The 27,831-nt window shown below is 43.0% G+C and overlaps 2 protein-coding genes across 7 annotated transcripts in view; one reads left to right on the top strand and one right to left on the bottom strand.

The window, feature by feature from the left end:
* Positions 1-9,082, top strand: part of RBBP4 (RB binding protein 4, chromatin remodeling factor) — a 22,543-nt gene extending 13,461 nt beyond the window's left edge. The window contains exons 4-12 of the mRNA XM_038531208.1: positions 278-451; positions 816-931; positions 1,049-1,209; positions 1,311-1,437; positions 1,613-1,690; positions 3,213-3,289; positions 3,397-3,454; positions 3,547-3,657; positions 8,093-9,082. Coding sequence (XP_038387136.1) covers positions 278-451; positions 816-931; positions 1,049-1,209; positions 1,311-1,437; positions 1,613-1,690; positions 3,213-3,289; positions 3,397-3,454; positions 3,547-3,657; positions 8,093-8,158 — 968 coding nt within the window. The 3' untranslated portion in view covers positions 8,159-9,082. The remainder of the gene's footprint in view (positions 1-277; positions 452-815; positions 932-1,048; positions 1,210-1,310; positions 1,438-1,612; positions 1,691-3,212; positions 3,290-3,396; positions 3,455-3,546; positions 3,658-8,092) is intronic.
* On the bottom strand, positions 8,928-27,831 carry SYNC (syncoilin, intermediate filament protein). 6 transcript variants are annotated; one of them, XM_038531202.1, is made up of 6 exons: positions 27,694-27,831; positions 20,963-22,106; positions 19,726-19,794; positions 11,927-12,051; positions 11,676-11,752; positions 8,928-10,243 (listed from the first exon to the last, which is right to left on the bottom strand). In XM_038531202.1, the coding sequence occupies exons 1-6, from the start codon at positions 27,744-27,746 to the stop codon at positions 10,233-10,235; spliced, it is 1,479 nt and encodes a 492-aa protein (XP_038387130.1). In that variant the 5' UTR covers positions 27,747-27,831; the 3' UTR covers positions 8,928-10,232. The 6 variants fall into 6 exon arrangements, with proteins under 6 accessions (XP_038387130.1, XP_038387133.1, XP_038387131.1 ...); XM_038531205.1 differs by lacking the exon at positions 11,676-11,752 and adding an exon at positions 10,945-10,999; XM_038531203.1 differs by lacking the exon at positions 11,676-11,752.

Below are 27,831 nucleotides of genomic sequence, written 5' to 3'. Positions count from 1 at the left end.
CCATAGTCCTATCACTGGGAACAAATTAATGTAGGTACTCCACAAATTTTTTTTCTTGGCAAAAATTTTTGGGGATGTTACCTGTGTTCCTTTCCCTACTATGTAGGGTTGTGGTAAAAATCAAATGAAATAAGAGATATGAAAACACTTTATACTACTAACACATGTATAAATTACTTCAGTATTCTAGTTTGCTGATAAAAAGCCTTGCTTGTGTCATAATTTAAGTGACAGCGAAGCTCTTACTTTGTCCTCATTTACAATTTCTTATCTACAGAATTTGGAGGTTTTGGCTCAGTTAGTGGAAAAATTGAAATAGAAATCAAAATCAACCATGAAGGAGAAGTGAACCGGGCACGTTATATGCCCCAGAACCCTTGCATCATTGCAACAAAGACTCCATCCAGTGATGTTCTTGTTTTTGACTATACAAAACATCCTTCCAAACCAGGTACCTGCCCTCTTCAGTTCAAATACAGATAATGAGTCACTCTGGGAATACATCCCTCTGCTCAATCTGAGTTTAATTGCTTGTTATTTGTATATTTTAACATCTTGTGATATATACTGGTATGTGTGGGTATCCTTCCTCTGTTCTTTGTATCTATGTTAAAACCAAAAATGCTTTTTTTTTTTTTTTTTACACAGAACAGAATGATATGGTATGTTTTAAGTACTATATATTTGATCATAATAGGTCTGTATTGCTATAAATATGAAGAGCTTTAGACTACTTCATCAAAATTCCGTTATGCTTTGTAGACCCAAAGAGGCAGTGGACTCTGGATAGTTTTCATATGTCTGTTACTTTGCAGACCCTTCTGGAGAGTGCAACCCAGACTTGCGTCTCCGTGGACATCAGAAGGAAGGCTATGGACTTTCTTGGAACCCAAATCTCAGTGGGCACTTACTTAGTGCTTCAGATGACCACGTGGGTATCCTTCCCATTTTGAAGCAAATCTGGACTGGTTATCATTTGGTTTCTTTTCTGGGGTATGTGGGGAAGTGAGAATCTTCCATTTATATAATAGTTAATTTTACATTTAAGACCATCTGCCTCTGGGACATCAGTGCTGTTCCAAAGGAAGGAAAAGTTGTGGATGCGAAGACCATCTTTACAGGGCATACAGCAGTAGTAGAAGATGTTTCCTGGCATCTGCTTCATGAGTCTCTGTTTGGGTCAGTTGCTGATGATCAGAAACTTATGATGTGAGTAGAAACCAACCATGTTCTAATTTTTTCCATGTTGTCTAAGTTTTATATTGTTACCCATTTCAAGCTTTTCTCCTATTTTTCCTTTTTTTTTAAAGCTGGGATACTCGTTCAAACAATACTTCCAAACCAAGCCACTCAGTTGATGCTCACACTGCTGAAGTGAACTGCCTATCTTTCAATCCTTATAGTGAGTTCATTCTTGCCACAGGATCAGCCGACAAGGTCAGTTTGATTTATTTTAAGGAAAAAACAAAGGGTGAATTTTTCTTGCTTCCTTTGAATGCACAGATCTTTCAGTTGAGGGTTTTTGTCTCATAAAAAATTATTGATTGTTATTGCTTTCTTCCTTTTTTTTTTTTTTTTTTTTTTTTTTTTTTTTTTTGCTTTTTGTATATAGACTGTTGCCTTGTGGGATCTAAGAAATCTGAAACTTAAGTTGCATTCCTTTGAATCACATAAGGATGAAATATTCCAGGTAAGAAACTAATGCTACGAACATTTATTTATCTATCTACTTATTATAAAGGAAAACCTGGATGCACACTAGTGTTTTATCCCATTATTATCAGTAATGGAAATCTTCTACATAGCTGTGTTAATTTCCGTAGGTATTGGGATTGTTATTTCTGTACTTCCTCAAACTGGTCATTGGCCCCTTATACTCTTGAGGTATTAAGAAAATCAGTGCTTGGATAATTTTATTCTAGTTCTTGACACTTGTCTCTTCCCTTATTTCCAGAACTTGCTATGTCTATTGATTTTGCAGTTGAAGCCTAAAGTACTAGCTCTGTGTTTTCTGCCTCATCAGTTAAAGCTCCTTTCTTAACATGCAAAAGCTCTCTGACTCAATTCAAGAAATGTGGCACTATATTCAATGCTTATTGCCAGGACGCTGTGAAGAATATGATATATAGATATATACTTTGCTATCAGAGAGTTTACAGATTTATAGCAAGGAGAGGCCCATTCAGATTCACCATAATAGAAGATTAAGTGTTAAGAACTTCAGGGTGGTCAAAGTTCATTTTGGTGTTATGAGGATGACCTCTGAATTCAGCTCTAGGTGAGCCATACTCCTGTCACTTAACAGTTTTATATATAATACTGGGTTCGTAAGTACTTGAAAGAATAGATATTGTATATGTTTTGTTCTTTAGTTCTAAGGTCAGAATTGGATTACATTTGGCCAGAAGCCAGTATTTGTAAAACTAGATTAAGACCAGATCTTCAAAAATAGGGATCCCTGGATGGCTCAGCGATTTAGCGCCACCTTCAGTACAGGGCCTGATCCTTGAGACCCAGGATCGAGTCCCACATCGGGCTCCCTGCATGGAGCCTGCTTCTCCCTCTGCCTGTGTCTCTGCCTCTCTCTCTCTCTCTGTGTCTCCCATGGATAAATAAAATCTTTTTAAAAAAATTTTTTTTAATATATATATGATGAAATAGAACAAAAGATGACAGCCTTCATTTAGTGATAGGTTAACTTCATACAAGAAATCATCTTATTTAGCTGTCAAGGGGTTTTGTGTTGTTGTTGTATTTTAATGTTCTTTTTTTTTTAAGTAATCTCAACACCAAAACTGGGGCTTGAATTTACAATCCCAAAATCAAAGAGTTGCATGCTCCACCAACTGAGCCAATGAGGCGCCACCTCCAGCTGTCAGTTTTAATTATAATGCCTAAAATAGGGATCCCTGGGTGGCTCAGCAGTTTAGCGCCTGCCTTTGGCAAAGGGCCTGATCCTGCAGTAGTCCCAGAATTGAATCCTGCATTGGGCTCCCTGCATGGGGCCTACTTCTCCCTCTGCCTGTGTCTCTGCCTTTCTCTCTCTTTGTCTCTCTCATGAATAAATAAAATATTAAAAAAAAAAAAGTCTAAAATACCTTGAATTCTTCTCTCTTATTTACAAAATTTTTTTAATTGTTAAATAAAATTTAGCTAATTTCCCCTCAATTTTCTAAATAACAACTTTTCTATTTTCTTCATTCTTCCTATAGGTTCAGTGGTCTCCTCACAATGAGACTATTTTGGCTTCCAGTGGTACTGATCGCAGACTGAATGTCTGGGATTTAAGGTAAGTCTTGTATTGGTTACTCTTTGTGGAGTATTTTTATTTATGCTTTTCCAAATTAGTTACTTAGGATAAATCTGTTTTTAACTTTAAAAATCTTTTTGTGCTAGTAAAATCGGAGAGGAACAATCCCCAGAAGACGCAGAAGATGGGCCACCAGAATTGTTGGTATGTTATTTGCACGTTGAGTAGTATTGAAATAATCTGTAATTTATTGCCATCTACCTGCTTTTCATGTCTTGTTTTCCTTTCTCTTCCAGTTTATTCATGGTGGTCACACTGCCAAGATATCTGATTTCTCCTGGAATCCCAATGAACCTTGGGTGATTTGTTCTGTATCAGAAGATAATATCATGCAAGTGTGGCAAATGGTAAGTGGTGTCATTTATTTGGGGGAAGTTAAATAAATGAGATGTAGTATCACTTCATATTTATCGACTTTACAAATACAGCTGGCATCTCTGGTTAGTTTACTCCTAAGTATGATTTTAGCATTTGCTGCACATTATCATTTTCAAGTGCCTGCTCATTGCTTTTAGCTGCTTATCACACTGCTTATCTCAGACTTAAGGAAACCACACTTCTCTCCTCCTCCTCATTCCCCCTTTCTCCCGATTTTCCTGTTTCCTATATGGCTCCAGTGTAGTGTCCCGCCCCCCCCCCCGCCCCCCAGCGCATCCAACTTGAAAATTCAAGAGTTCTTCATTAATTTTTTTTTTAAGATTTTATTTATTTATTCATAGAGACAGAGAGAGAGGCAGAGGGAGAAGCAGGCTCCATACAGGGAGCCTGATGTGGGACTCAATCCCAGGGCCCCAGGATCACACCCCAGGCTGCAGGCGGCGCCAAACTGCTACGCCACCGGGGCTGCCCGAGTTCTTCATTATTTATTCACCTCTAAGTCTAGTTTACTTAACAGATTTTACATTGTATGCATTGTTTCTTGTATCTGTACTCACCTTACAGATAAACCACTTACATACCCCACTTTCCTATTTCTACTACACACCCTGATTTTTTGGTCATGTTCTCATTACTACTTGCTAGACTCTTGCAATAGCCTCCTTGCTGGCCTCCTGCTTTCCCTGCTTTGCTAGCTGTTGAATCTTTGGGAATGATCATTCCTTTGATGTGGTTTGTGAACATGCCTAGCACAGTTTCTTTTTTTTTTTTTTTTTTTTTTAAGATTTTTTTTATTTATTCATGAGAGACCCACAGAGAGAGAGAGGCAGAGATGCACAGAAGCAGGCTCCAGGCAGGAAGCCCGATGTGGGGCTTGATCCCAGGACTCCGAGATCATACCCTGGACCAAAGGCAAAACGCTCAACCACCCAGGCATCCCCCTAGCACAGTTTCTACCACAATGGCACAGAATCACATACTGCCATTTCTCCATGAAGTGTTACTAGATTCCCAAAATACTCCTGCCCCTTTTACCCCAATTGGGAATTGATTACCCGTTTTTGAATTTCCCGAGTGCTTGGAATTTAATAAGATATCTTTATTAAATTGTCTAATATATAGCAATATAAGAAACATTGGCCTTCTGGAGATGAATGGTGGTGATAGTTGCAGACAAGGTGAATGCCACTGAACTGAACACTTAAAAATGATTAAGATGGCAAATTTTTATATAATAATTTTTAAATTATTTTTATAATTTTAAATTTTTATTTTTACCACCATTTTTTAATTGCATAACTTTTGAATGATCGTGGCCTGATGAATGAAAAGATTTGGAAAAAAAGCTTTTGGTGTTTTAAAGTAGATGTAGAGGTAGGAATAAGCTCCAGGGGAAAATTTTTGGTTCAGTGTAAGGAAAAATACTTTAAATAATCAGAACTCTCTTGAAGAATAGCACTATTAATCAAAGTTAAAGAAATGAAAAGAAAGGGGATCCCTGAGTGGCTCACCGGTTTAGTGCTGCCTTCTGCCCGGGGCATGGTCCTGGAGTCCAGGGATCAAGTCCCACATCGGGCTCCCTGCATGGAGCCTGCTTCTCCCTCTGCCTGTGTCTCTGCCTCTCTCTGTGTGTCACTCATTCATTAATTAATAAATAAATAAATAAATAAATAAATAAATAAATAAATAAATAAATCTTGAAAAGAAAAAGAAAAAGAAATGGAAAGAAAAAAAATGAGTTTTTGTGGCTTATGAGATTAACAAGTTACATAGTATATCCATACTTTGAAATGTTATATATCCAAAAGAAATATGCTTCGTTTTCATAAGATATTCATGACATGAAGTAGGGAAAAAAGCAGATCGTTGGACAATAAATAGCATTTTATAATCCCTCATATTATTATAGCTAGTCTTGAATTTAATTATATGTAATTATTTAGGAGGCTCTTTGCCATAAGATTGGTATATTTAGGGAGTTTTTTTATTTCTTTTTTTTTTTTTTTTTTAAAGATTTTATTTATTTATTCATGAGATACACAGAGAGAGAGGCAGAGACACAGGCAGGAGAAACAGGCTCCATGCAGGGAACCCGACATGGGACTCGATCCTGGATCTCCAGGATCATGCTCTGGGCTGAAGGCAGCGCTAAACTGCTGAGCCACCCAGGCTGCCCTTTGGATTTCTTTATATACCTATCACTATTACGATTTGTAATAATAAGTACGTATTACACATATAAACAGAAAATCTACCTCACCTTTTTCCTTGTAATATATGCATAGATAATTAATATAAAAAGTTAAGAGCTCTTTAAACATTTTTTAAGATTTTATTTATGCACACATGTGTGGGGTGGGGGGCAAAGGGAGAAAGAGAAGTGGGCTCCCCACTGAGCAGCGAGACCAATGTCCTCAGATGGGCCTCAATCCCAGGACCCTGAGATCATATCCTGAGCCAAAGGCAGTCTTTTAACCAACTGAGCTACGCAGGTGCCCCTAAAGTTAAGAGTTCTGACAGGAGGGTGATATGTGCTGCCTTGGGATAGCCTGTCAATTAAACCTATTTTAGTTGCTGTGGAATGTTGCAGGATATTGAACTACATCATCTTCAGGCCAGTTTGTTCTTTTGCTCCGTGTTTTTAGAATAGTGGTAAAAGAACAATAGAATTGTTAAACAAGTGAATATTCAGTGTTTGTCCAAGATCCTAAAACCCTTAAGGTTGTCTAAGTGGTAGGAGTCTGTTTTTAAGGAGCCCCTTTTGGCCATACCTGAGTTTAAGCTAAGGAGGTAATTTTGGGGCCTCTGGAAGGCCTCAGGATGGGATTGGTCTCCTGAAAAAAACAGTTGGGAGAACTCTTCAGTCGTGTCACCCCACCCCCACCCCCTTCACAGAAGGTATTGAGCTGTAAAAACTCTTGAAAAGGCTCTCTTTAATCTCTTGATTCAATGAATTTATGGAGATAGAGAAGCTCCGTATTCATCACCTTGCCCTTTGCATCACTGCCATTTGACTGTTTCCGAATTGGAAGCTATATAGTAAACTGGTAATAGTAAGTAAAGCATTTTCATGATTCTGAGAGTCATTCCAGCAAATTATCAAACCTACACTGGAAAAAAAAAAAAAAAAAACCTACACTGGCAGGGTGGGGGGTGGCCTGTTGTTGAAACCCCTGAGTTTATATAGCCAAGTTGGACAGAAATGCATGGATAGTCTGGACACTCAGGGCTTGACACAGGCCTCTGAAGTGAGGATAACAGTCTTGTGGGACTAGGCCCTTAAACCTGTGGAGTCTGACATTACTTTCAGGTGTAGTTAGTATCAGGGTTGAATTAAAATTTTAGATACCCAGTTGGGTGAAAAGGACAGTGTCATCAAGAAACATTACACAGGGGATCCCTGGGTGGCACAGCGGTTTGGCGCCTGCCTTTGGCCCAGGGCACAATCCTGGAGACCCGGGATCGAATCCCACATCGGGCTCCCGGTGCATGAAGCCTGCTTCTCTCTCTGCCTGTGTCTCTGTCTCTCTCTCTCTCTCTCTCTCTCTCTCTCTCTCATAAATAAATAAAAATTAAAAAAAAAACTTTTCTTAAAAAAAAAAGAAACATTACACAGAAAAAAAAAAAAAAACATTACACGGTTTCATTCCTTCCTGTTCCTGCAGTCAGATCACAAGCTCTTTAAAGATAAGATTCTCCCATCCTTTGTAGCACATAGCCTCGTGATTTGTGCACAGTAGATGGTAAGTAAGAACAGTTAACTCGGCCCAAGTAAAAGTATTTTCTCTATATTAAGATTATGCCTTTGGATGCAAGTTTTTCATCAAATAACAGAAATAGTTTATTTTATGCTAGAGCAATTTTCTTTTTAAGATATTTATAAATTGAGTTTTGAAACATATGGTTGGGAGGGCTCTTAATGAATGCTTTCCCCCCAGTCTACTTTGTGGATTTGTCTGTTCTGGAGATTTATTAGAAATGAAATAATGCAATACATGACTAGCTTTTTGTTATTGCCACGTAACATTTTTATTCATTGGTCATTTGATGGACATGTGTTTGTTTTTACTTCTTGACTCTTGTGAATAATATCTAGTAGAAAGACACCTGAAGGTTAAGTATCAAGACAAATAGTAACCATACTTCAGTTTTGTGGGAATGTCCTAATCTAGTTGGCCTGTGGGCCAGCTGCCTGCTTTTACTGGAACACAGCCATCCATACCCATTCTTTTTCAGATGGTCCATGGCTGCTTTCATACAGCAACTGCAGAGTTGAATAGTTGATACAGAGATTATGGCTCACAATCTGTCTCCCTGGCCTAGTCTGTTTTTGAAACTTTAACTTCAAGAATGATTCTTCATGTTTACTAAATACCCTTTTCTCTGTTTCTTGTTTTTGGGCAGGCAGAGAACATTTATAATGATGAAGACCCTGAAGGAAGCGTGGATCCAGAAGGACAAGGATCCTAGATATGTCTGCACTTCTTGTGATTTTAGACTCCCCTTTTTTTTTCCTCTCAACCCTGAGATTGATTTAATACTGGTTTTGAGACACAGACTTTGTTTGGCTATCCCTCTGTGATAGGTACCATCAACAATGTTATTAGCCCAAACAGAGGGTGTTTTCTAAATATTAACTGGGGGACTTGATTCACTAAAGCCACAGACTTATATTTAAATTTTCTTCAGGAATTTTCTAGTAACAAAGGTCTAAAGTAGCCACAGAAAGGGGAATATTGTGTGTGGTTATTTTTCTTCTTAGGCCATATCCCCAAGTTTTTCAGACTCCTTTAAGTAAAGGCTAAAGTGAGGAAGGAATAGAGCCAAGTGAGGTAGGTGTCTGAGCCATGAAGTATAAATACCACAAGATGTCGTTTTTATTCAGGAAATAGGGGAGATTCAAGTCATATAAATTCCTATTCTAAAAACTTCACACCTGACTTTCCAGGATGCACATTTTCCTATGTAGACCAGTCTCCTCTCAGTTTCTTCAGTTAAGTCAAAACTATGTGTTCCTCTTTCCCCATATATTTTTGCTTGTTAGTGTATTTCTTGAGCTGTTTTCATATTTCTTTCCTTTCTGTGAAATGGTTTTTTTTAAAAACTTGGGACCACCAAGTTGTAAAGATGTATGTTTTTACCTGACAGTTATACCACAGGTAGACTGTCCAGTTGAGTTGAGAAGAGTGAATTGATAGCTTGTATTTGTTTTTAAAATTAAATTAATCCTGGATAAGAGTTGCTTTTTTTTTTTTTTTTAGGAGTTAGTCCTTGACCACTAGTTTGGTACCATCTCTATTTTGGGTGACCTGTTTCACCAGCAGGCCTGTTACTCTCCATGACTAACTGTGTAAGTGCTTATAATGGAATAAATTGCTTTTCTACGTAACCCCATGCCAGTGGGTTTTATTGGGTATATAACATTCATCAAACACCTGTCTGGCTTCCTGAAGAGTTGTTCAGAGGGCAGTTACTGTGTATGGTCTTTGACTATCAAGAGCAGAATTAAATATGATAGATCCAGAGCTATATAGAAAAGAGCTTTACTCCTTCCCAGGGAAAGTGCCAGACATAAAACACTGAACCAGAGATACATGGATTAGTCTTTGCTAATATAACATCTTTTTGAAATTTCTCTCCCTAGAGAACTACTTGGACTTTCAAGACTGTCAAAGGCAATGTGGCAGAGAGCATTTAAGGCAAACTTTAAATGGGGAAAAGGTGTTTGAACCTTTTCCCATAGAGGTTGAATCTCCCCAGTATGTTTTTCACTGGGGCCTGTATTTAGAGGTTACATATAATAGGCTCCTAATACAAGCCTTTATCACCAAGTGCCATAACCAAATAAAATGCCTGTTTTTTTGCCAGTCACCCTGACCCAAAATCATTTTCATGAAGCACAGTCTTTGGGAAAATCCTTAAACCTTTAGGTTCAAATCCAGATTGGTTTCTCTTTCCAAGTCTGTAGTCCTAAAAGAGTGCAGTGAAAATTATCTCAACACAATTAGGAATAAGCCATATGAGCCCACACAGACTTAAACTTTGTAAAAGGATTCATTTTAAAGTCCAATGCTCATGGCACAAAAGAATTCAAATTGTAAATCATATAATGAAAATTGGCTGCCTTTTTGACCCTACCTGTGCTCCAAAAAAAAGATTTTTGTTTTGGGTCAACACAAGCCAAGATACATTCTTTACAACACTAAAGTGTGTGCATATATCCATCCTTTAGTCTGGGCATGTGGGGATTACTGCCAGAGAACAGAAGTGTCATTTTTCCATCCCTATGCACATCGAGATTGGTACCAGCAGCCTATGAAATAGACTCCACCTAAATCTGTGACTGATGATGTTCTACCTCCAGCCAGCCTTTGAATCTTTTTAAACAAGTCAGCCAGTATTTGTAACTTTCCCAGGGTGAATTGCTTGCCAAGTCCCTGGCACTCCCTTCTCTGGAAAAAAGTATGTCCAAAGGGTACTTAGTGATCCTTTGCTAAGAAGTTTTTTGTTCTTGTTTCTGGGTTACAGATTCGGCCATATGTTTCTAAACAGCCCCTGTAAGGTTGAGAAAAGAAAAAAGAATAAGTTTATACATTGTGCAACTTGAAACAATACAGTATAAAGTTTATCACAATGAACTTTTTTTTTTAACAAGTATTTTTCTTCTTTCTTAATATAGGTTACTATATCTTTTTTTTTTTTTTTTTTTTTTTTTTTTAGATTTTATTTTTTTCATGAGAGACATAGGCAGAGGGAGAAACAGGCTCCCCACAGGGAACCAATGTGGGGATCCCAGGACCTGGGACCTCACCCTGAGCCAAAAGTAGACACCCTGAGCTGAAGGCAGCCGCTCAACCACTGTGCCACCCAGGTGTCCCTATCACAGCGAACTTCTGAAGTTTGATTAGTGCTGGCTCAGTTGGGGAGAGATTGTTGGAGTGTGGTTTACATATAATAAAGGATGCATTTCCCCTCACCAAATGCCTATTGGAGTGCCTCCTATCTGCAAAACAATGAATGGTAAACTATGTGGTGGTGATGGGAGGGACTAACTAGAGGTTTTCTCTGCACGGGATAATCTTACATGGGTATTTTTTTTTTTCCTTTTCTTTTTTCTTTTCTTTTTTTTTTTTTTTTTTTTTTTTTACATGGGTATTAATAATAACTAGGATTCTGTAGTTTGCTTTCTTAAGATGAGTTGTTGCCCTTTCCCTATTGGACTTTTCCTCTGATCCACACAAAGGGGTTTAACATACCATTTTCCTCAATTAAAAGGTTCTCTAAGCTCCCCACAAAACAAATCAGTCATGCCTGGATAAAACACAGTTAAAGAAAATGCTAGTAAGTTAGGAAAAATATAAGTGTTATTTGTGAGTTTGTATCCAAGACACAAGGTTAATGAAACTAAGAATAAAATTTATGGGCATCTGTCTGTCTAGTAATGCAACTTGACCCAGACCTTTTTTTTTTTTAGACCCAGACCTTTTTTTATCCTTAGTTTCTTTATCCAAGAGAATCTAGGGCTTTATAAGAATATAAGAACATTAGTATACAAAGAAATTAATGGATAGATGTATTGTTTCATATATTGACCAATAATATAGCCTGTCCCTCAGGCTATAAACAACACCCACTTGAGCCTTTTTATGACTTAGATTAATTTAGCCTTTTGGCCTCTTTGTCATAGTCTGAATTAGGTAGCATAACTGCCTTCTCTGCTATTCTAAGGAAACCGTTTATGAATAGCAGATGGGGTAGGATAGGCCAAGGAAAAGGAATGTACAGAGGCCAGGTGTGTCATCCCATTACAGAATTCCTGGTGATAGCTAGAGCTTATTTGGGTCCTGCTAGAAACTGAAACATTCCAAGTGACCCCCAAATGCTTAAACCTGGCAAAATGTGGAGGCGTGTGTTATTCCTAAAGGCATTAGTATTAAGTTAGGAGCAGCAACAATGTAAACACCACTCTTGAACCCTCAAGGATCACCTTGAGATTGGGTCTCCATTCCACCTGCCTGAGAAGTGAGAACGTCAGCCTGTCCCAGGCTCTTGGGTAGCATAGCCCTTTTAAAAAAGAACCATTTTCCATCTGTCATGGATGAGCACAAGTTGAGAATCATTTCCAAGTCATTTTTTCACTTTTCCCTGTTAAATGGAATTTCCCCTGAGCAACATCTACCCTTCCCACCATCCCCTCAGCCAGTGTCAGTTAAGATCTGAGGAGCAGCAAAAACTGACTTATAAGTGGAGAGCTCTTCAGCAAGGCTGATCCTCAGTTGCTCCATCTCTTTGTTCTTCTGCTGCTGGAGTTGCACACTGCTCCTTAACTGCCTCTGTCGTTCTTCCATTTCCTCCAGCTGTTCCTGCAGTGAGAGGGCCAAGAACATCTCTAATGAGCAGAACAATAAAAACAAACTGTCCGTTAAAGTTGATGAAGCTCTTTCTTACACATGGTTTAATCTTCACACTGGTATGGAGATTGAGAAAGAGGTTCAAAGAGGTGTTTGAACAAAGCGATCCTGCTTTTGCAAATGGTGACTTCCCTGAAAGAAGTCTTGTCTGTTCCCTCGGATGACTACTGTTTAACAGAATCCTACAAAGGGTGGGTGGATGCTCAGAGGGACTTGAATTTGTTTTGCAGTTTTAAGTGTGGGGGAGGATTTTGGTCTTTTAGTTGGTGTGCTGAGAGTTTTTTGGACCTCTGGCTCTGTACAAGTTTGTTTCTGTTAGGATAATCCGTTTTTGTATCATCCTGCAACTTAAACAATTTAAGGTAAAAGAAACTAAGTGGGCACCCCGGGTGGCTCAGCGATTTAGCGCAACCTTTAGTCCAGGGCCTGATCCTGGGGACCTGGGATCGAGTCCCACGTCGGGCTCCCTGCATGGAGCCTGTTTCTCCCTCTGTGTCTGCCTCTCTCTCTCTCTGTCTCTCATGAATAAATATTTTTTTAAAAAAAGAAGCTAGGCATCCCTGGGTGGTGCGTGGTTTAGCACCTGCCTTTGGCCCAGGGTGCGATCCTGGAGACCCAGGATCGAATCCCACGTCGGGCCCCTGGTGCATGGAGCCTGCTTCTCCCTCTGCCTATATGTCTGCCTCTCTCTCTCTCTCTCTCTCTCTCTCTCTATCATAAATAAATAAAAATTAAAAAAAAATAAATTTAAAATAAAATAAAAAAGAAGCTAAGTCTTCGGGCTCCTGACTGGCTCAGTGGGTGGCACATGCCATTCTTGATCTCAGGGTTCTGAGTCCGAGCCCCATGGTGGGTGTGGAGCCTGCTTAAAAAAAAAAACACAGGGATCCCTGGGTGGCGCAGCGGTTTAGCACCTGCCTTTGGCCCAGGGCGCGATCCTGGAGACCCGGGATCGAATCCCACGTCGGGCTCCCTGCATGGAGCCTGCTTCTCCCTCTGCCTATGTCTCTGCCTCTCTCTCTCTCTCTCTCTCTGTGTGTGTGTGACTATCATGAATAAATAAATAAAATCTTTAAAAAAAAAAAAACACAGTTCTTTATAAGCCATTATTAACTGTAATTCTAGGAGAGTTCAACTAGAAGTCCAGTTGTTAACAGGAAAAACAGTAAATAATGAGTTTTGTATTTAAACCTCCTTGAAGTCCAAGATAGCTCTACCTAGTACTTAACTGTAACATCCTATGCAAATAGGTGCTTTATTAGGATGTTGGCTGTCGTAATTGTTAATTTTCTATATCCTGTACTCATTACACTAAAAGACTGAATGCATTCCAAAGTGCTAAGTTGGAAGATGAAGAAGCTATGCCCTGGAGGCCCTCAGGCACCTTCAGATAACTGTCCGCTTCCCATTCTCCCAAAACCAGACAGGATACATTCTGTAAACTGTCTCTGCCTAGGATTAATGCCTGAGGAGTGAGGTAAGGAAGATGTCTGCAAATCAGTTCTGGCATAGTTGCTAGTTGGCGTGGATCCTTAGGAAGCATGAAGGAGAAGGAAGGGAAGATTGAAGTTGGAAGGCCTATTTAAAGGGGTAATGACTTCACCTCAGATTTTGAAGAATAATAAGACAGGAATCCAGTTTGGGTACATGCTGTTATTAGAAGGATCTAAATAATTTGTTCTCTGAGTCATCCTTGATATACCTGTGGCCCATCAGTCTGCAGTGTTTGATACTCTGTCTGAATCTCAACTTTCATCAACCTTGTCAAAAGGCCTTTTTTTTAGTGCCTTAGCCACACTTCGGCACCACACAGAGATGCAGCCTTACCATCTAAGCCTGTCTTCTGAAGGGAAGCGTCTGCATGTGTCTGTGCCCTAATTTCCCAAGCCTTCCTTAGATAATCCAGCAAGGGGAAGGGTGTTTGTACCATCAGTGATAAATTGACAGGAACAAAGAATGAAGTAAATATTGCTAGAGTGACCTGCATTAAAGACAATCTCCAGTCCTAATATTGTGTAGCTCCACTAGATTAACATTCTAAAAATTGCTTTATCTTCTCAGTCTTTCAAAGGCTTTCCACCTCTTGAGTCTGGCATTCAGACCCCCTCTAGTTTGACCCCTACCTCTCACTACAACCTCCGTTACTCTTTCATGTGAACACTTTCCTCTAGACTGCACTGTGTGGTATGGAAGCCACTACTAGGGGACACCTGGGTGGCTCAGTGGTTGAGCACCTGCCTTTGGCTCAGGTCCTGATCCCGGAGTCCTGGGATCGAGTTCTGCATCAGGCTCACTGCGGGGAGCCTGTTTCTCCCTCTGCCTGTCTGCCTTTCTGTGCCTCTCATGAATAAATAAAATCTTAAAAAAAAAGATTTTGTTGTTGGGTTGTTTTAAACCTTAGTAACACTCTTTAAATACTTTTTATATTTCTATTGTACGTTTTCAGTTTGGATTTTCTTTTTCCGTTTAGGCCAAAATGGGTAAGTTTTTTTGTTGTTGTTGTTGTTTTTGTTATATTTATATTGGAAACGTTCCAGTTCACCTAGGTTTTAAAAAGATTTGCATCTTGTCATAAAAAGAAGTCTCTTGTGATATTTTAAAGTCTGACATTTCCTTCATTTGGGATTTGTCACTTGTTATTTCTGTTTTTTAAAGATTTTATTTATTCATGAGAGACACAGAAGTGGAGACATAGGCAGAGGGAGAAGCAGGCTCCATGCAGAAAGCCCGATGTGAGACTCAATCCTGAGACTCTGGGATCACGTCCTGGGCCAAAGGCAGACGCTCAACCACTGAGCCATCCAGGCATCCCTAAATAAATGATATCTTAAAAAAAAAAAAGCCACTACTGGCAACGCATGGCTATCAAGCACTGGAAATATGGCTGGTCTGGATTGACATGTACTTCTAAGTATAAATACACAGCAGATTTCTAAGACTTGGCACCAAAAAATAAAATACCTCACATTTTTATATTGACTCCATATTGAAATAATATTTGTATATATGAAGTGAAATATTTCACCTGGTTATTTTAATGTGGCTACTAGAAAATTTTAAATGCCATCTGTGTTTTGCATGATGCTTCTATTGGACAGCACTGCTCTAGCTTGACACATTCACAGATCTCTGCCTTTACTCCTTCCATGTCTGTCACTGAGATGGCATCTGCTATATTACATTACTATTTATCTTTTTTATTCATGTCTCACTCCCAGGTTGTAGGTTCCTGCCCAGCACCCTATGCATAATGCCTTGATGTGAAATATGTAGATAGTAAACATTCCATAGTTTAGCATAAACAACCTACCAATTTCAGTTTAAAAACTTGGACAACATTCTTGGTCAATTCCTTATACCACCTTCTGCACTAATCACCAGATCCTACCCCTTTTACTTCACATATCTTACACTCTCTCCCTCATGAGGTTTAAGTTGTCTTCCTGGACTCTTTCAATTCATTCAACTCCTGCCCACTGCTACTTTTAAGAGTATGTACCTATGTGCCAGGCACCATTGCAAGTGCTTTACAAATGTTACCTAACTCACCTTCCAACAGCCCTATAATGTGTATTATTACTAATCCCATTTTACATGCAAGGGAGTGGAGTCACTGGTCAAGTAATTTGTCCAAAGCTTCCCAGTTAGAAGTGTTAGAGCCAGGGGCGCCTAGCTGGCTGAATCTGAAGGGCCGCTCAAGCAGCTTTTGATCTCGAGGTTGTGAGTTCAAGCCCCATGTTGGGTGTAGAGATTACTTAAATTAAAAAAAAAAAAAAAAAAGTAGTCAGGATTTGCCACTGGCTTAGAGCTCATACCCTAAAACTGCTTTGTTGCTGTCATATCTATCAGCTCTTTAGGGGCAAAGCTGATAGTGGCTCTTCACGGTTTTCCATGAAATCCCAAGAGGAGACCATATTGAAGTGCCTTTGCCACAATTAGAAAGTAGCTACTCAGTTTGACCTGTTTTATGTATTGGTATTCCATATAAAATTCTGTTTGGGGAAAAGGGTATGTGGCTCTGGAGAAATCCGGTGGTTGGTTGGTTGGTTGGTTGGTTTTTGAAAACCAGACTTTTTTTTTTTTTTAAACCACTGACTTAATACATAAAACCCTTTAAAGTCTGGTCCCAATCTACCTTTCCAGCCACATAGTCTACTGCTCACGCTCCTTATGATTCAGCCACACGGAACTCCCTTCCCTTAATGTCTTTTTGTTTTCCTGCTTTGGGGTAAGTTGTCCCCTCTGCCTGGAATGCCTTTCTCTTGTCTACCCAATGAATTTAATCTTTAAGATTCAGTTCAAACACCTTGTGGAAATTGAATGTGAACTTGAGGTAGACTGCACAGGGTCAGAATCCTCCTTCCATCACCTCCTAGCCATATAACCTTGAACAAATGACTTCTCTGTATCATCTCTTTTCTATTTTTCACACAGTACCTATCTTTTTTTTTTTTTTTTTTTTTTTTTTTTAATTTTTATTTATTTACTTATGATAGTCACAGAGAGAGAGAGAGAGGCAGAGACACAGGCAGAGGGAGAAGCAGGCTCCATGCACCGGGAGCCCGATGTGGGATTCGATCCCGGGTCTCCAGGATCGCGCCCTGGGCCAAAGGCAGGCGCCAAACCGCTGCGCCACCCAGGGATCCCCACACAGTACCTATCTTAATGACGGGTAGGGATTAAATGAATCAATACGTGTAAAGAACCAAAAATACATGCTAGCTATTGTTAATCATGAAATTTCCCCTGTGTTTCCCCAGGCAGGGCTAATTATACCTACTTCACTGGTACTGTGCCTTATTCCTACAAGTATTACAGTGCTTATCACATTGAAGAATATTAATTCTTGGGATGCTGGGATTGAGCATCTGCCTTTGGCTCAGGGCATGATCCTGGAGTCCCAGGATTGAGTCCCACATCAGGCTCCCTGCGTGGAGCTTGTTTCTCCCTCTGCCTGTGTCTCTGCCTCTCTCTCTCATGCGTAAATAAATTTTTTTTTTAAGAATATTAATTCACTGATGCTAAGGCTTTCACATTTTAACATCTCAGGTCACAGTGCATCTTAAAATCAAGTGCCTTATATATTATGAAATGTATTCATTTTATCTGGTATCCTTTCTGGACTATAAGGTATTTGAGAGCAGGAACTACTTCCCCCTGCTATTTCTCATCTCTTCTGCCAGCACCTAACTCACTGCCTGGCACATGGTAAGTAGGCACTAAGTATCTGTTGAATGAACAGATAGACAAAGTATACAACTGCAAGAGTGAAGTGTACCCTTGAAAAGTAGATGCCATAGTGACCTTTAGCAAGCAGATTGGGAAGCCATTTCAGAAAAAAGAATTTGCCCACTTAGACCTTGATTCTCACTTTATGATATATATAGCAATAGGAGACATTCATCGAGTGTTTTTAATAGAATGATCTTTGGAAAGCTGCACCGATCATCAGATCTGAAACAAATCCAGTGATGAAAATACACAGGAGCGGGGTGGAATTCTACAACCAAGTTTTGTGTCAGAATACTCCCCCAGAGGGGGCACCTGGGTGGCTCAGTTGATTGGGTTGGGTGTCTGACTCTTGATAGTGGCTCAGGTCATGATCTCAAGATTGTGGGATTGAGCCCCATATAGGGCTTGGCGCTCACCACAGTCTGCTTCTGAGAGTCAACCTCTCCCACTGCTCCTCCTCTTGCTTGTGTGCACTCTCTCTCAAATGAATGAGCTAAATCTCTAAAAAGAGAGGCAGCCTGGGTGGCTCAGCGGTTTAAGCACCTGCCTTCCGCCCAGGGTGTGATCCTGGAGTCCCAGGATGGAGTCTCCTGTTGGGCTCCCTGCAGGAAGCCTGCTCCTCCCTCTGCCTGTGTCTCTGCCTCTCTCTCTCTCTCTCTCTGTGTGTGTGTGTGTGTCTATCATGAATAAACAAAGAACATCTCTTAAAAAATAAATAATAAATCTTGAAAAAATTAAAAAGCTCCCCCAGAGGATTCTCTGTTGATGGCACCACTGTCCCAGTTAGCCTTGCCTGAGATCTCTGCACCCTCTGTGACTTCTCACCTCTGCCCCCTTCATTCAGTGGCCACAATTATCCTGCATTTGTTTTCACATCCCTCTCCTTCCTCCTATTCCCACTACCATTTCTTCCTCTTACCTATTGTAGCTTCCTGATTAGTCCTCTAGCTTCTAGGTCTCCAGCCCATTCTATAAAATGCCACCAGTTACTTTTTCTAAAAGAGAGGCAATCATGTTATTCCCTTGAATCAAATACCTCTACTGATACAGCTGACTACTGAATGAAATCCACATTCCCTAGTCTCCTGGATTTCAGAGTCCAATATAATCTGCCCCAACCTACCTTTACAGTTCAAATCACCTTTCAGTTTTTCACCTCTCACATGCAGCAAGGTCACTATATATTTTGCATATGTTGTGTTAAATACATTACCTTCACCTATTTCTTTTTACTTTTTTTTAAGATTCTTTTTTTAATTTATTAGAGCACAAACAGGGGGAGCTGTAGAGGAAGAGGGAGAAGCAGGCTCCCTGCTGAGCAGGGAGCCAGGTGCAGGGGGTCCATCCCAAGAGCCTAAGATCACGACCTGAGCCAAATGAAGGTAGATGCAACCGACTGGGCCAGCCAGGCACCCCTCTTTTTACCTTTTTTTTTTTTTTTTAAGATTTTATTTATTCATGAGAGAGACACAGAGAGAGAGACAAAGACACAGGCAGAGGGAGAAGCAGGCTTCCATGCAGGGAGCCCGACACAGTACTCAATCCCGGGTCTCCAGGATCACGTCCTGGGCTGAAGGCAGCAGCAAACCGCCAAGCGACCCAGGCTGCCTGCTTTTTACTCTTTTTTTTTTTTTTTTTTAAGATTTTATTTATTTATTTATGAGAGACAGAGAGAGGCAGAAACACAGGCAGAGGGAGAAGCAGGCTCCATGCAGGGAGCCCAATGTGGGACTCGATTCCGGTATGCCGGGATCACGCCCTGGGCCGAAGGCAGGTGCTAAACCGCTGAGCCACCCAGGTGTCCCTCTTTTTACTCTTAATGTGGCTACAAAGAAGTTTAAAATTCTGCGTGTGGCGTGCATATTTCTTTTGGACAGCACCGGTCAAGATCTTACCTAAACTTCAATACCCAGCTCAAATAACACCTGTTCTTCCATGAAATGTTCTCTAATTTAACTGATAACTAAAATAATTTCTATAGCATTCTTACCTGCACCTCTCTTAAATTATGTGGTATTTTCTCCCCTGCATTATAATTATTAATGTAATGTCTGAGTACAAGATATTGAGGATAGTATTCATTTGGGGATGGAGGGGAGCTCTTTCACTAGATTGTGAACCAATAAAAACACAGTGGGAGAGAGGATTGAGGATAGTACCCACGTACATTCATTATTAAGCCCAAAAAACCCCATTGCTTTCATAATACAAGCTCCAGAAAGCTTGATAATCTTGAGTGAAGTGAATGCAGCTATTTTCAACAGAAGTCTGTTCCTTGAAGGATGTATCAAAAGCGGAGGGGTGTAAGCTTTTTAAGTTTGTCCAAAGGACTATGTGTTTCAAAAGATGAAAATACTCCTCTAAAAGGCTCTCACAGTGGTCAGCATTGCTTACATCAGCATTTAACTCCGAGCTGGAGTGGCAGAAATAAGTAAACCATACTCCCTTCTGAAAGCTCACAGTCTGTGGGAGAGAGAGACAAAATATTGTTTTCACTTAGTATTTATATCCCACTTTGTTTATAAAGAGATTAGAACTGGCTCACACTTAATCAGAAGTAACTCAAATATAAGTGAAATGGTGATAATGCACAAAAAAGGAAAAAGGGGTGCCTGGGTGGCTCAGTCAGTTAAGTGCCTCTGGCTCAGGTCATGATCCCTGGGGTCCTGGAATCGAGCCCTATGTAGGGTTCCCTGCTCAGTGTGGAGCCTGTTTCTCCCTCTCCCCCCTGCTCATGTGTTCTCTCTCTCTCTCTCTCTCAAACAAATAAAATATTTTTTTCTGGGGCAGCCCGGGTGGCTCAGTGGTTTAGTGCCGCCTTCGGCCCCAGGTGTGATACTGGAGACCCAAGATCGAGTCCCATGTCAGGCTCCCTTCATGGAGCCTGCTTCTCCCTCTGCCTATGTCTATGCCTCTCTCTCTCTCTCTCTCTCTCTGTGTGTCTCTCATGAATAAAATCTTTAAATATATTTTTTTCTTAAAAAAAGGAAAATGAATAGAGCTTTATAGATTTCATCCCACTTTTCTTTTGTTTTTTTTTTAAGTCTCTACACCCAGTGTGGGGCTCAAACTCACAATCTCTAGATCAAGATCAAGAGTTGTGTACTCTACTGAACAGAGCCAGCCAGGTGTCCCTCATCCCAGTTTTAAAACTGGGAAGCTTCAGGCAGAGATCAGACAGGTGGGATTTGAGGATGAATATGCAGGGAGGGAGAGAAGGACCATCCCACCTAGCCTCAGCCCCTCTGGCTCTCTGTACCCAAGCAGGAATCATGTAGAATTGGAAAACTGTACCATGGAAAGTGCACTGAGATATTCAGGGTTGGTAAGACCAGAGTGCAAAACTCCACGGCTCACTCTCCTCATCTATGAAAGTGATAATACTTGATTTGGAGGATCAACGAGAGGATACAATGACCCATGGTGTTGGGAGGGCTGCGTACACTAGGAGTGCAGACGTTTTTCAGCCCCTGGCACAGGCCTGACTGAGTGCAATGAAGAGTGGAGTGAGTGGACGCCCCAAGTAATAAGCTGTTCCTGCTACACAGGAGAGGCCCCCGCAGAAGGCCGGGTCACCTTTTCCTTCCCCAGGCTAAAGGGCTGCACTCCTGTCCACGCCCATTGGGCCTACCCTGTACTGCTGCACCTCCTCATCTCGCTTTTGCCTCACGAGTGTGATCTGGTCCTCCAGGTTCCTGTTCTGCAGGTGGAGCTGCCGGGCCTCTGCCTGCAGGGGTCTCAGAGCTTCCTTCATCTCTTGGATTTCGGCCTGGGTTTTCTGCAGCGCTTTGGCCGCAGCTTCTTTCCTCTCTAGGAGGCGCAGCAGCTGAGGCTCATACTCTTCCTCCAGGCCCTGGCGGCTCTCGGCCATGAGGTTCTCAAACTGGGCAGAGAGCCGTCTGCTCTCCTGAAGAAAGTGCCCATCCCTCTGGCTCGGAGGTGCTTCTAGCTGTTGCCGTAGCTGCTCCTTCTGCTTCTCATAGGCATCCCGGAGCTGGGCCAGTTCCTCCGAGAGCTGAGCTGCCCGCGTCGTCAGCACCTCCCGCAGCTCGGCAAACTGGGCCACGTCCTGCCGGCGGCACTCCAGCTGGTACTGGTAGGCCACACACTCCTTCGTCACCTTGAACAGCTTCTGCTTGACCAGCCGGATCTCCTCCCTTAGTGCATCCCTCTCCAGCTCCGCCTGGGCATGCAGTTTGTAGGCAGCTAGGATGTCCTGATGGACTTGCTGTACCTCCTGGAGGGCCGGTTCCCGGAGCAATACGAGCTCGTGGATGAGCTGATCCCTCTCCTCTTCCAGGTGGGCCACAGCTTGGACGCATTGCTGGAAACGCTCCTCTAGCAACTCTAGGTCCTCTATGCTCAGGCTCTCTGTGCTGGGACTAGGCCCGGCACTGAGGCCTTCCTCAGGGCTAGCTTTCTCCTCGCTCGTGACCATCTCTCCCTCATCACTGGTCTGCTCTGGGCTTGTGATCTTTTCTGGCTTCGTGGGCTCTTCCACATACAGGATCTCCTCTGGGTTCACAGGTTCATCCGTGCCCAGGGCTTCACCTGGCTGCCTGGTCTCCTCAATGTACAGCGTCTCCTCAGGCTTCTCCAACTCTTCCACATAGAGTATCTCATCGAGGTCACCTGTGTCCCCCAGATAGAGAATGTCATCTAAGTTCAAAGTCCCCTTCAAAGACAGAGTAGCATCTAGATCCAAAGTCCCCACCTCATGCAGGGACTCAGAGCTCTCCTCTTCAACAGGAGAACTGGCTTCTGCTCTTGGTTCCCTGCAAGAGAAAGGTCTCAAAGTGAGAGGACAGCCACGGTCCCAGGATGGTTTGCGAGCCATTAGGGTCACACCTGGATCTCACATTTCAGACGGCACTTGTCTGCTCCCTCCACTCCATCCCTCTACCCCTGTACATCCTTTGCTCAGTTCCCCTGACAGCATCCACATTACATCTTTGTCTAGTCTCTGCTTACACACCTTTGAGGCCAGGAAACTCACACCTGAGCCACCACTATTTGTTCCACTGTCATAAGAAAATTCTAGTGTTGACGTAAAATCTGCTCTGCAATTTTTTTAAAGATTTATTTATTTCAGAGAGTGAGGGAGGGAGGATGGGGGGAGGAGCAGAAGGAGGAGGAGAGAGAAAACTCAAGGAGACCTCCAACCAAGCCGAGCCTAGAGCCCAACTCGGAGCTTGATCTCACGACCCTGAGATCACGACCTGAGCTGAAACCAAGCGTCAGATGCTTGACTGTGCCACCCAGGTGCCCCTTGTCTGCAATTTTTACCTAGACTTGATTCCTCTTCCTAGCATCAAACAAATGTAACTACTTGCTCATGAAAGTTCTTTAGACATCCGAGAAAAACGAACATCTTTCAATTATTCCATGCATGCCAGTGTCTAGTCTCATTTGGGTCACCTCTTTCTGACTAGGCTCCAGATTGCCACTGTTCCTTGGGGATGGGTACTGGAAGCAGGTACCCAGGTGTGTTCTGAGCAATGAATCTTTGGACACTATATTCTTATTGATGAAGGTCAATATTGCCAACTCAGGGCAGCTCTATCATATTGTCTGCAAATGCTGAGATGACTAAAAGCCTTAAGACTTTGTTGCACCAAATGCTTTTAAACCACATCTCTTGTTCTATAAAACTTTATTCATCTTGTTGGGGTGCCTGGGTGGCTCAGTTGGTGAGGCATCTGAATCTTGATTTCCGCTCAGGTTATGATCTCAGAGTTGTGGGACTGTGCCCCACATCGGGCTCTGTGCTGGGTGTGGAGTTGGCTTGAGATTCTCTCTCTCTCTCCCTCTGTCCCTTCCTGTCCCCCGCTCTCTCCTTCTCCAAAACAAAACATAAAACAAAACTTCATTCATCTTGTTAGAATTGGCCCATCCTCTGGCCTGTCCAAGTCTCAGTCTCTCTCTCTCTCTCTTTTTAAGATTTTACTTATTTATTCATGAGAGACACCCAGAGAGAGGCAGAGACACAGGCAGAGGGAGAAGCAGGCTCCATGCAGGGAACCCGATGGGGTCTCCAAGGACCCCGGGATCATGACCTGAGTCGAAGGCAGACACTCAACCACTGAGCCACCCAGGTGTCCCCTGTCAAAGGCTCTTAAATTCAGAATCTGTGATTCTGATAAACTCCTTAACCTAGAGGCCAGTGACCTGCTGGTTTAACCAGTTCCTGTTCAGGAATATTCTCCTGTTTCTTTGACCTTTAGATGGCTTTGGTCCTTCCTGTTTCAAATGCATCTTACCTACCTTTGATCTCTGAGCAATTCTTTGAAAATACAAAATACCATGGAAATAATAACAATAAATTACAATTATAAAGGTCTTATATGTACCAGGCTCTACTCTGAATGATTAATGTTGATCAACTCATTTAATCCTCATAACAATTTTATGAGGTAGTTATATTTATTATCCCCATTTCACAGATCAAGAAACTGAGGTTAAAAGAGATTAATTTGCTCAAGGGAACTCAGGTACTCCACAGGCACCAGTTATAAAACAGTCTAAATTTGGGTGGAGTTTTCAAGAAACTTACTTTGGATATAAAGTATAAATGAAAAGCCCCATGTATCGAAGAATTTATCTGTCTTGAATTTACTTGTGTCCAGGTTTTAAGCTCTATATCTTAGCTCTAAGTCCTCGCTACAGATTATTTTTGTTCTAAATTTTATTTATTTATTTTGAAAGAGAGAGACACAGGGAGCATGCATAAGCAGTAGGAGGAGCAGAGGCAGAGGGAGAGAGAGAGAATCTCAAGCTGACTCCATGCTGAGTACAGAACCTGACATGGGGTTGGATCCCACAACCCTGAGATCATGAGTTGAGCCAAAATCAAGAGTCAGACGCTTAACTGACTGAGCCACCAGGTGCCCTCGGATTATTTTTATTCTAAGTCACTGTGTATTCTGACCTCCTCTTTAGCACCCCAGGAATCCCTGGCTTTCCATTCTGTGTCTCACGATGGCCCTCTGGAAACTACAAGTGTGGCTTCACCAGGCCCTGGACATCACTGGCGTCATGCAACCTCCTGAAACCTAAAACTTGAATATAGCCTCAACAGTCACCCGGTTCATTCCCATCACTCTACCAGTAAGGATGTTGTTTAGATCTCTTCACCTGGTGTCACCTGGCATTTCAAACTCAACTGCCCCCAAATTATCCTCCCTGGGCTTGCTACACCTGTATTCTGCAGCTCAGAGAAGTACATCCCCATACATCAGGTTGATGAGGCAAATAATCTTTTTTTATTTTTTTAAGATTTTTTTTATTGGGGCGCCTGGGTGGCTCAGTCAGGTTAAGCATCTGCCTTTGGCTCAGGTCATGATTCCAGGGTCCTGGGATCCAGCCCCACATCAGGCTCCCAGCTCAGCAGGGAGTCTGCTTCTCCTTCTCCTCCCTGTTTGTGCTCTGTCACTATCTCTGTCTCTCTCTCTCAAATAAATAAATATTTTTTAAATAAAAATTATTTATTTAATTAAGAGGGAGAAGGAGACAGCAGGAGCAGGGGGAAGAGAAGAGGGAGAGGGAGAAACAGATTCCCCACTGAGGAGGGAGCCCAATGCAGGACAGATCCAGGGACCCCGAGATCATGACTTGAGCCAAAGGCAGACGCTCAACCCACTGAGCCATCCAGGCACTTGAGGCAAATGACCTTTAAGCAGCTCTTTCTCTCCCCCACATAGCCAAGTTGCTGAGAACTGACCTATCTCAGAAAGTTTCCAGTTTCCGCCCCCTCTTCATCCTCTTGCCAGGGCCCTCCTCCAAATCATTGCCGCACACCTGCACAAGTGTGCAGCCTTTGAGCAGGTTTTCTTCCTTCTCATGCCAGTCTATTCTCTAAGCACCATGGCTTGCTATAACGTAGCTGTGTTGCACCACTTCACTCACAGACAGCCAACTGCTTAGCATAGATTCAAAGCCCTTAAAGATGTGGTCCCAACATACCTTTTCAGCCTCATCTCACACCCTGCCACCCACCCAGTGCTTGACAATCCAGAACATGCGTTAACACTTTTACACCTCCTACTCCTAGCCCACTTTGTCTAAAGGTTCCAGCTGAGAAAATACAGCTCATTGTACCACATCTGATTAGAGAACAATCCTACACTACCTGGAAAGGTTAGAGCTCCTAGTGTCAGGGAGGATGCACCTGCTTCGCCAACCAGACCCATCCTGATCCTCAGTAGAGCCCCTGCTTTCTCAGCAGACAACCCTCACATGCTCCCTGGAATGACATAACTGTGTTCAAGGCACTATTCCAAGTCTTTTACACAAATAGTCATTTATATGATGCTCATCTTTTACCCCCATTTTGTAGGTGAGGAAACCAAAGCACTGAGTAAAGAACTCAGTCAAAGTTCCATGACTTGTAAGTAAGTGGTGGAGCCCAGAGAAGATGGCATCCAGCTCCAAAGCTGGACGGAGCTCCCTTCTTCCACTCTGTTCTCAGAATAGGCATGAGTTCTGAAACAGGTACAACAGCTATAGCAGGTCTAACTGAGCTTAGCATTCAAAATATACTTATCTATGGGGCGCCTGGGTGGCTCAGTGGTTGAGTGTCTGCTTTTGGCTCAGGTGGTGATCCCAGGGTTCTAGGATCAAGTCCTGCATCAGGCTTCCTACAGGGGAGGCTGCTTCTCCCTCTGCCTGTGTCTGCCTCTCTCTGTGTGTCTCTCATGAATAAGTAAGTAAGTAAGTAAATAAATCTTTATATATATTTATCTATGGGGTCCTGACTGGCTCAGTCAATTAGGCAGCTGCCTTCGGTTCAGGTCATGATCCCAGGATCCTTGGATGGAACCCCGCATCAGGCTCCCTGCTCACTGAAGAGTCTGTTTTTCCCTCTCTCTCTGCCCCTCGACCTACCTGTGTGCGTGCTCTCTTTCTCTCAAATAAATAAATAAAATCTTAAAAAAGCAAAAACAAAATATACTTATTTGCCTACTCCCAAATTTCTACTCATCCTTCAAGCCCTGTTCAAACTTCATCTCTCCTGAGAAGTATTTCGCAGACAAACCCATTATTGCATTCTCAAGGCACTCTGTGTGTAGCTCATCTTTGCACTTAGTGCTTTGTATTATAGCAGTGTGTCAGTGTCCCCTGAGAGTCAGTTTCCTAAGGACAAGTATAGTTCTCATTCTCTGTGGATCCTAGGGTGGGGCTGTGTAGGAGGAAGGCAGGCAGAAGCCAACTGGGATCCAAAGAGGAAACTTGCCCAAGGTCGAGTGGCCAAGCTGGAAGTAGAACCCTGTCCTCCTGATTCCCAGGCAGCGCTGTTACTCCACACATTGATGTTGCCTCTGTCATTTCCTACGATGCCAGGCCTCTCCTGGATGCTGCCCTCATACCACTGCCTCTCTGTAAGGAGCTGGGGAAATGTAGAGTATGGGAGGCCTAGGGGCCAGGCGGGCCAGCTCAGCTGGGGCCCCTGATCTCAGGCGTCCTTGGACTCTGAGCAGCCTGCCTCTGCCACTCTGTCCCTGGCCCTAGAGGACTCCAGCAGCTCCCAACTCTGCATCCGGGCAGTGGCTAGGAGTGTCTGTGACCCGGTGCAGGCATGAGTTGGTGTGTATCTGACTGTGTCTGTACCTGTAAGTGTATATGGCAGTACAGGTGACTGTATGTGTAAAACTAAGCTCAGCTTAGGGCTGTGTGTGACACTGAAGGAGGATGGGGTGTGTGTATTTGCATCTCCACCTCTTCAGGGCTATAGTCTGACCTGGGGCAGAAATCCTCCCTACTGGCCCCAAATCCCCAAGCCACCCTATTCCGCTAACCGGTGGTAAGCCCACAGTGTGGATGGCTGGGGGAGGGCCTCCACTCCAGAGCATGGCTCCTGCAACCAAGGCCCCCTACTGGTCTGGGTCGGGGGACCCTCCCCACCCCACCCTTCATCCCAGGCCCCAAACAGGAGAAAGCAAGCTGCTAGAACAGACTCCTAACTCCCGGCTGGCAGCCGCCCAGCCTTGCACCAAGTCTCTTTCGCACGGTGAACTCAGCAACTGGAGGCCTCCACCTCCAGCTGCATTTGGGGTGAGGCATAAAAGAAGCCAGGAGCGTCCTTGGCCACTCTGGTCCAATGGCATTTGATGGTTGATGACACCGGTCTGAAAGGGTTAATTCCCACCCAGCCCCGGGACTGGGGGTGGGGGGCGCCCTATAAAGAGTCACAGCGGACGGGAGTCACAGCGGGGATCCCGGGCCTCCCCCATCTCCCGTGGCTCCTCCCGGCGCCAGTGGCACACCCCGGCCGGCCCACCACCCCCCGCCGGGAGAGAGGTGCTGGCGGGGGCTCGACCGCGTCCCCACCCCACAGGACGGCGACGCGGGCCCTGCACGTCCTACCTCGCGGCCTGGGCGGCGCCGTCCCCGCCGTGCCGGGGCTCCGGGCTGGCCATGGCTGCGCGACCCCGGGCTGCGCGGCCGCGTTATTAATAGCCGGCCCCGCGGGCCGCTCCTCCGCGCCCGCGCCCGCCGCACTGG

Source organism: Canis lupus, chromosome 2 (assembly GCF_011100685.1).
Source record: "Canis lupus familiaris isolate Mischka breed German Shepherd chromosome 2, alternate assembly UU_Cfam_GSD_1.0, whole genome shotgun sequence".
Taxonomy (NCBI): domain Eukaryota; kingdom Metazoa; phylum Chordata; class Mammalia; order Carnivora; family Canidae; genus Canis; species Canis lupus.
The sequence above is the reverse complement of the archived record's forward strand: the minus strand, read 5'-3'. Positions and strand labels throughout refer to the sequence as shown.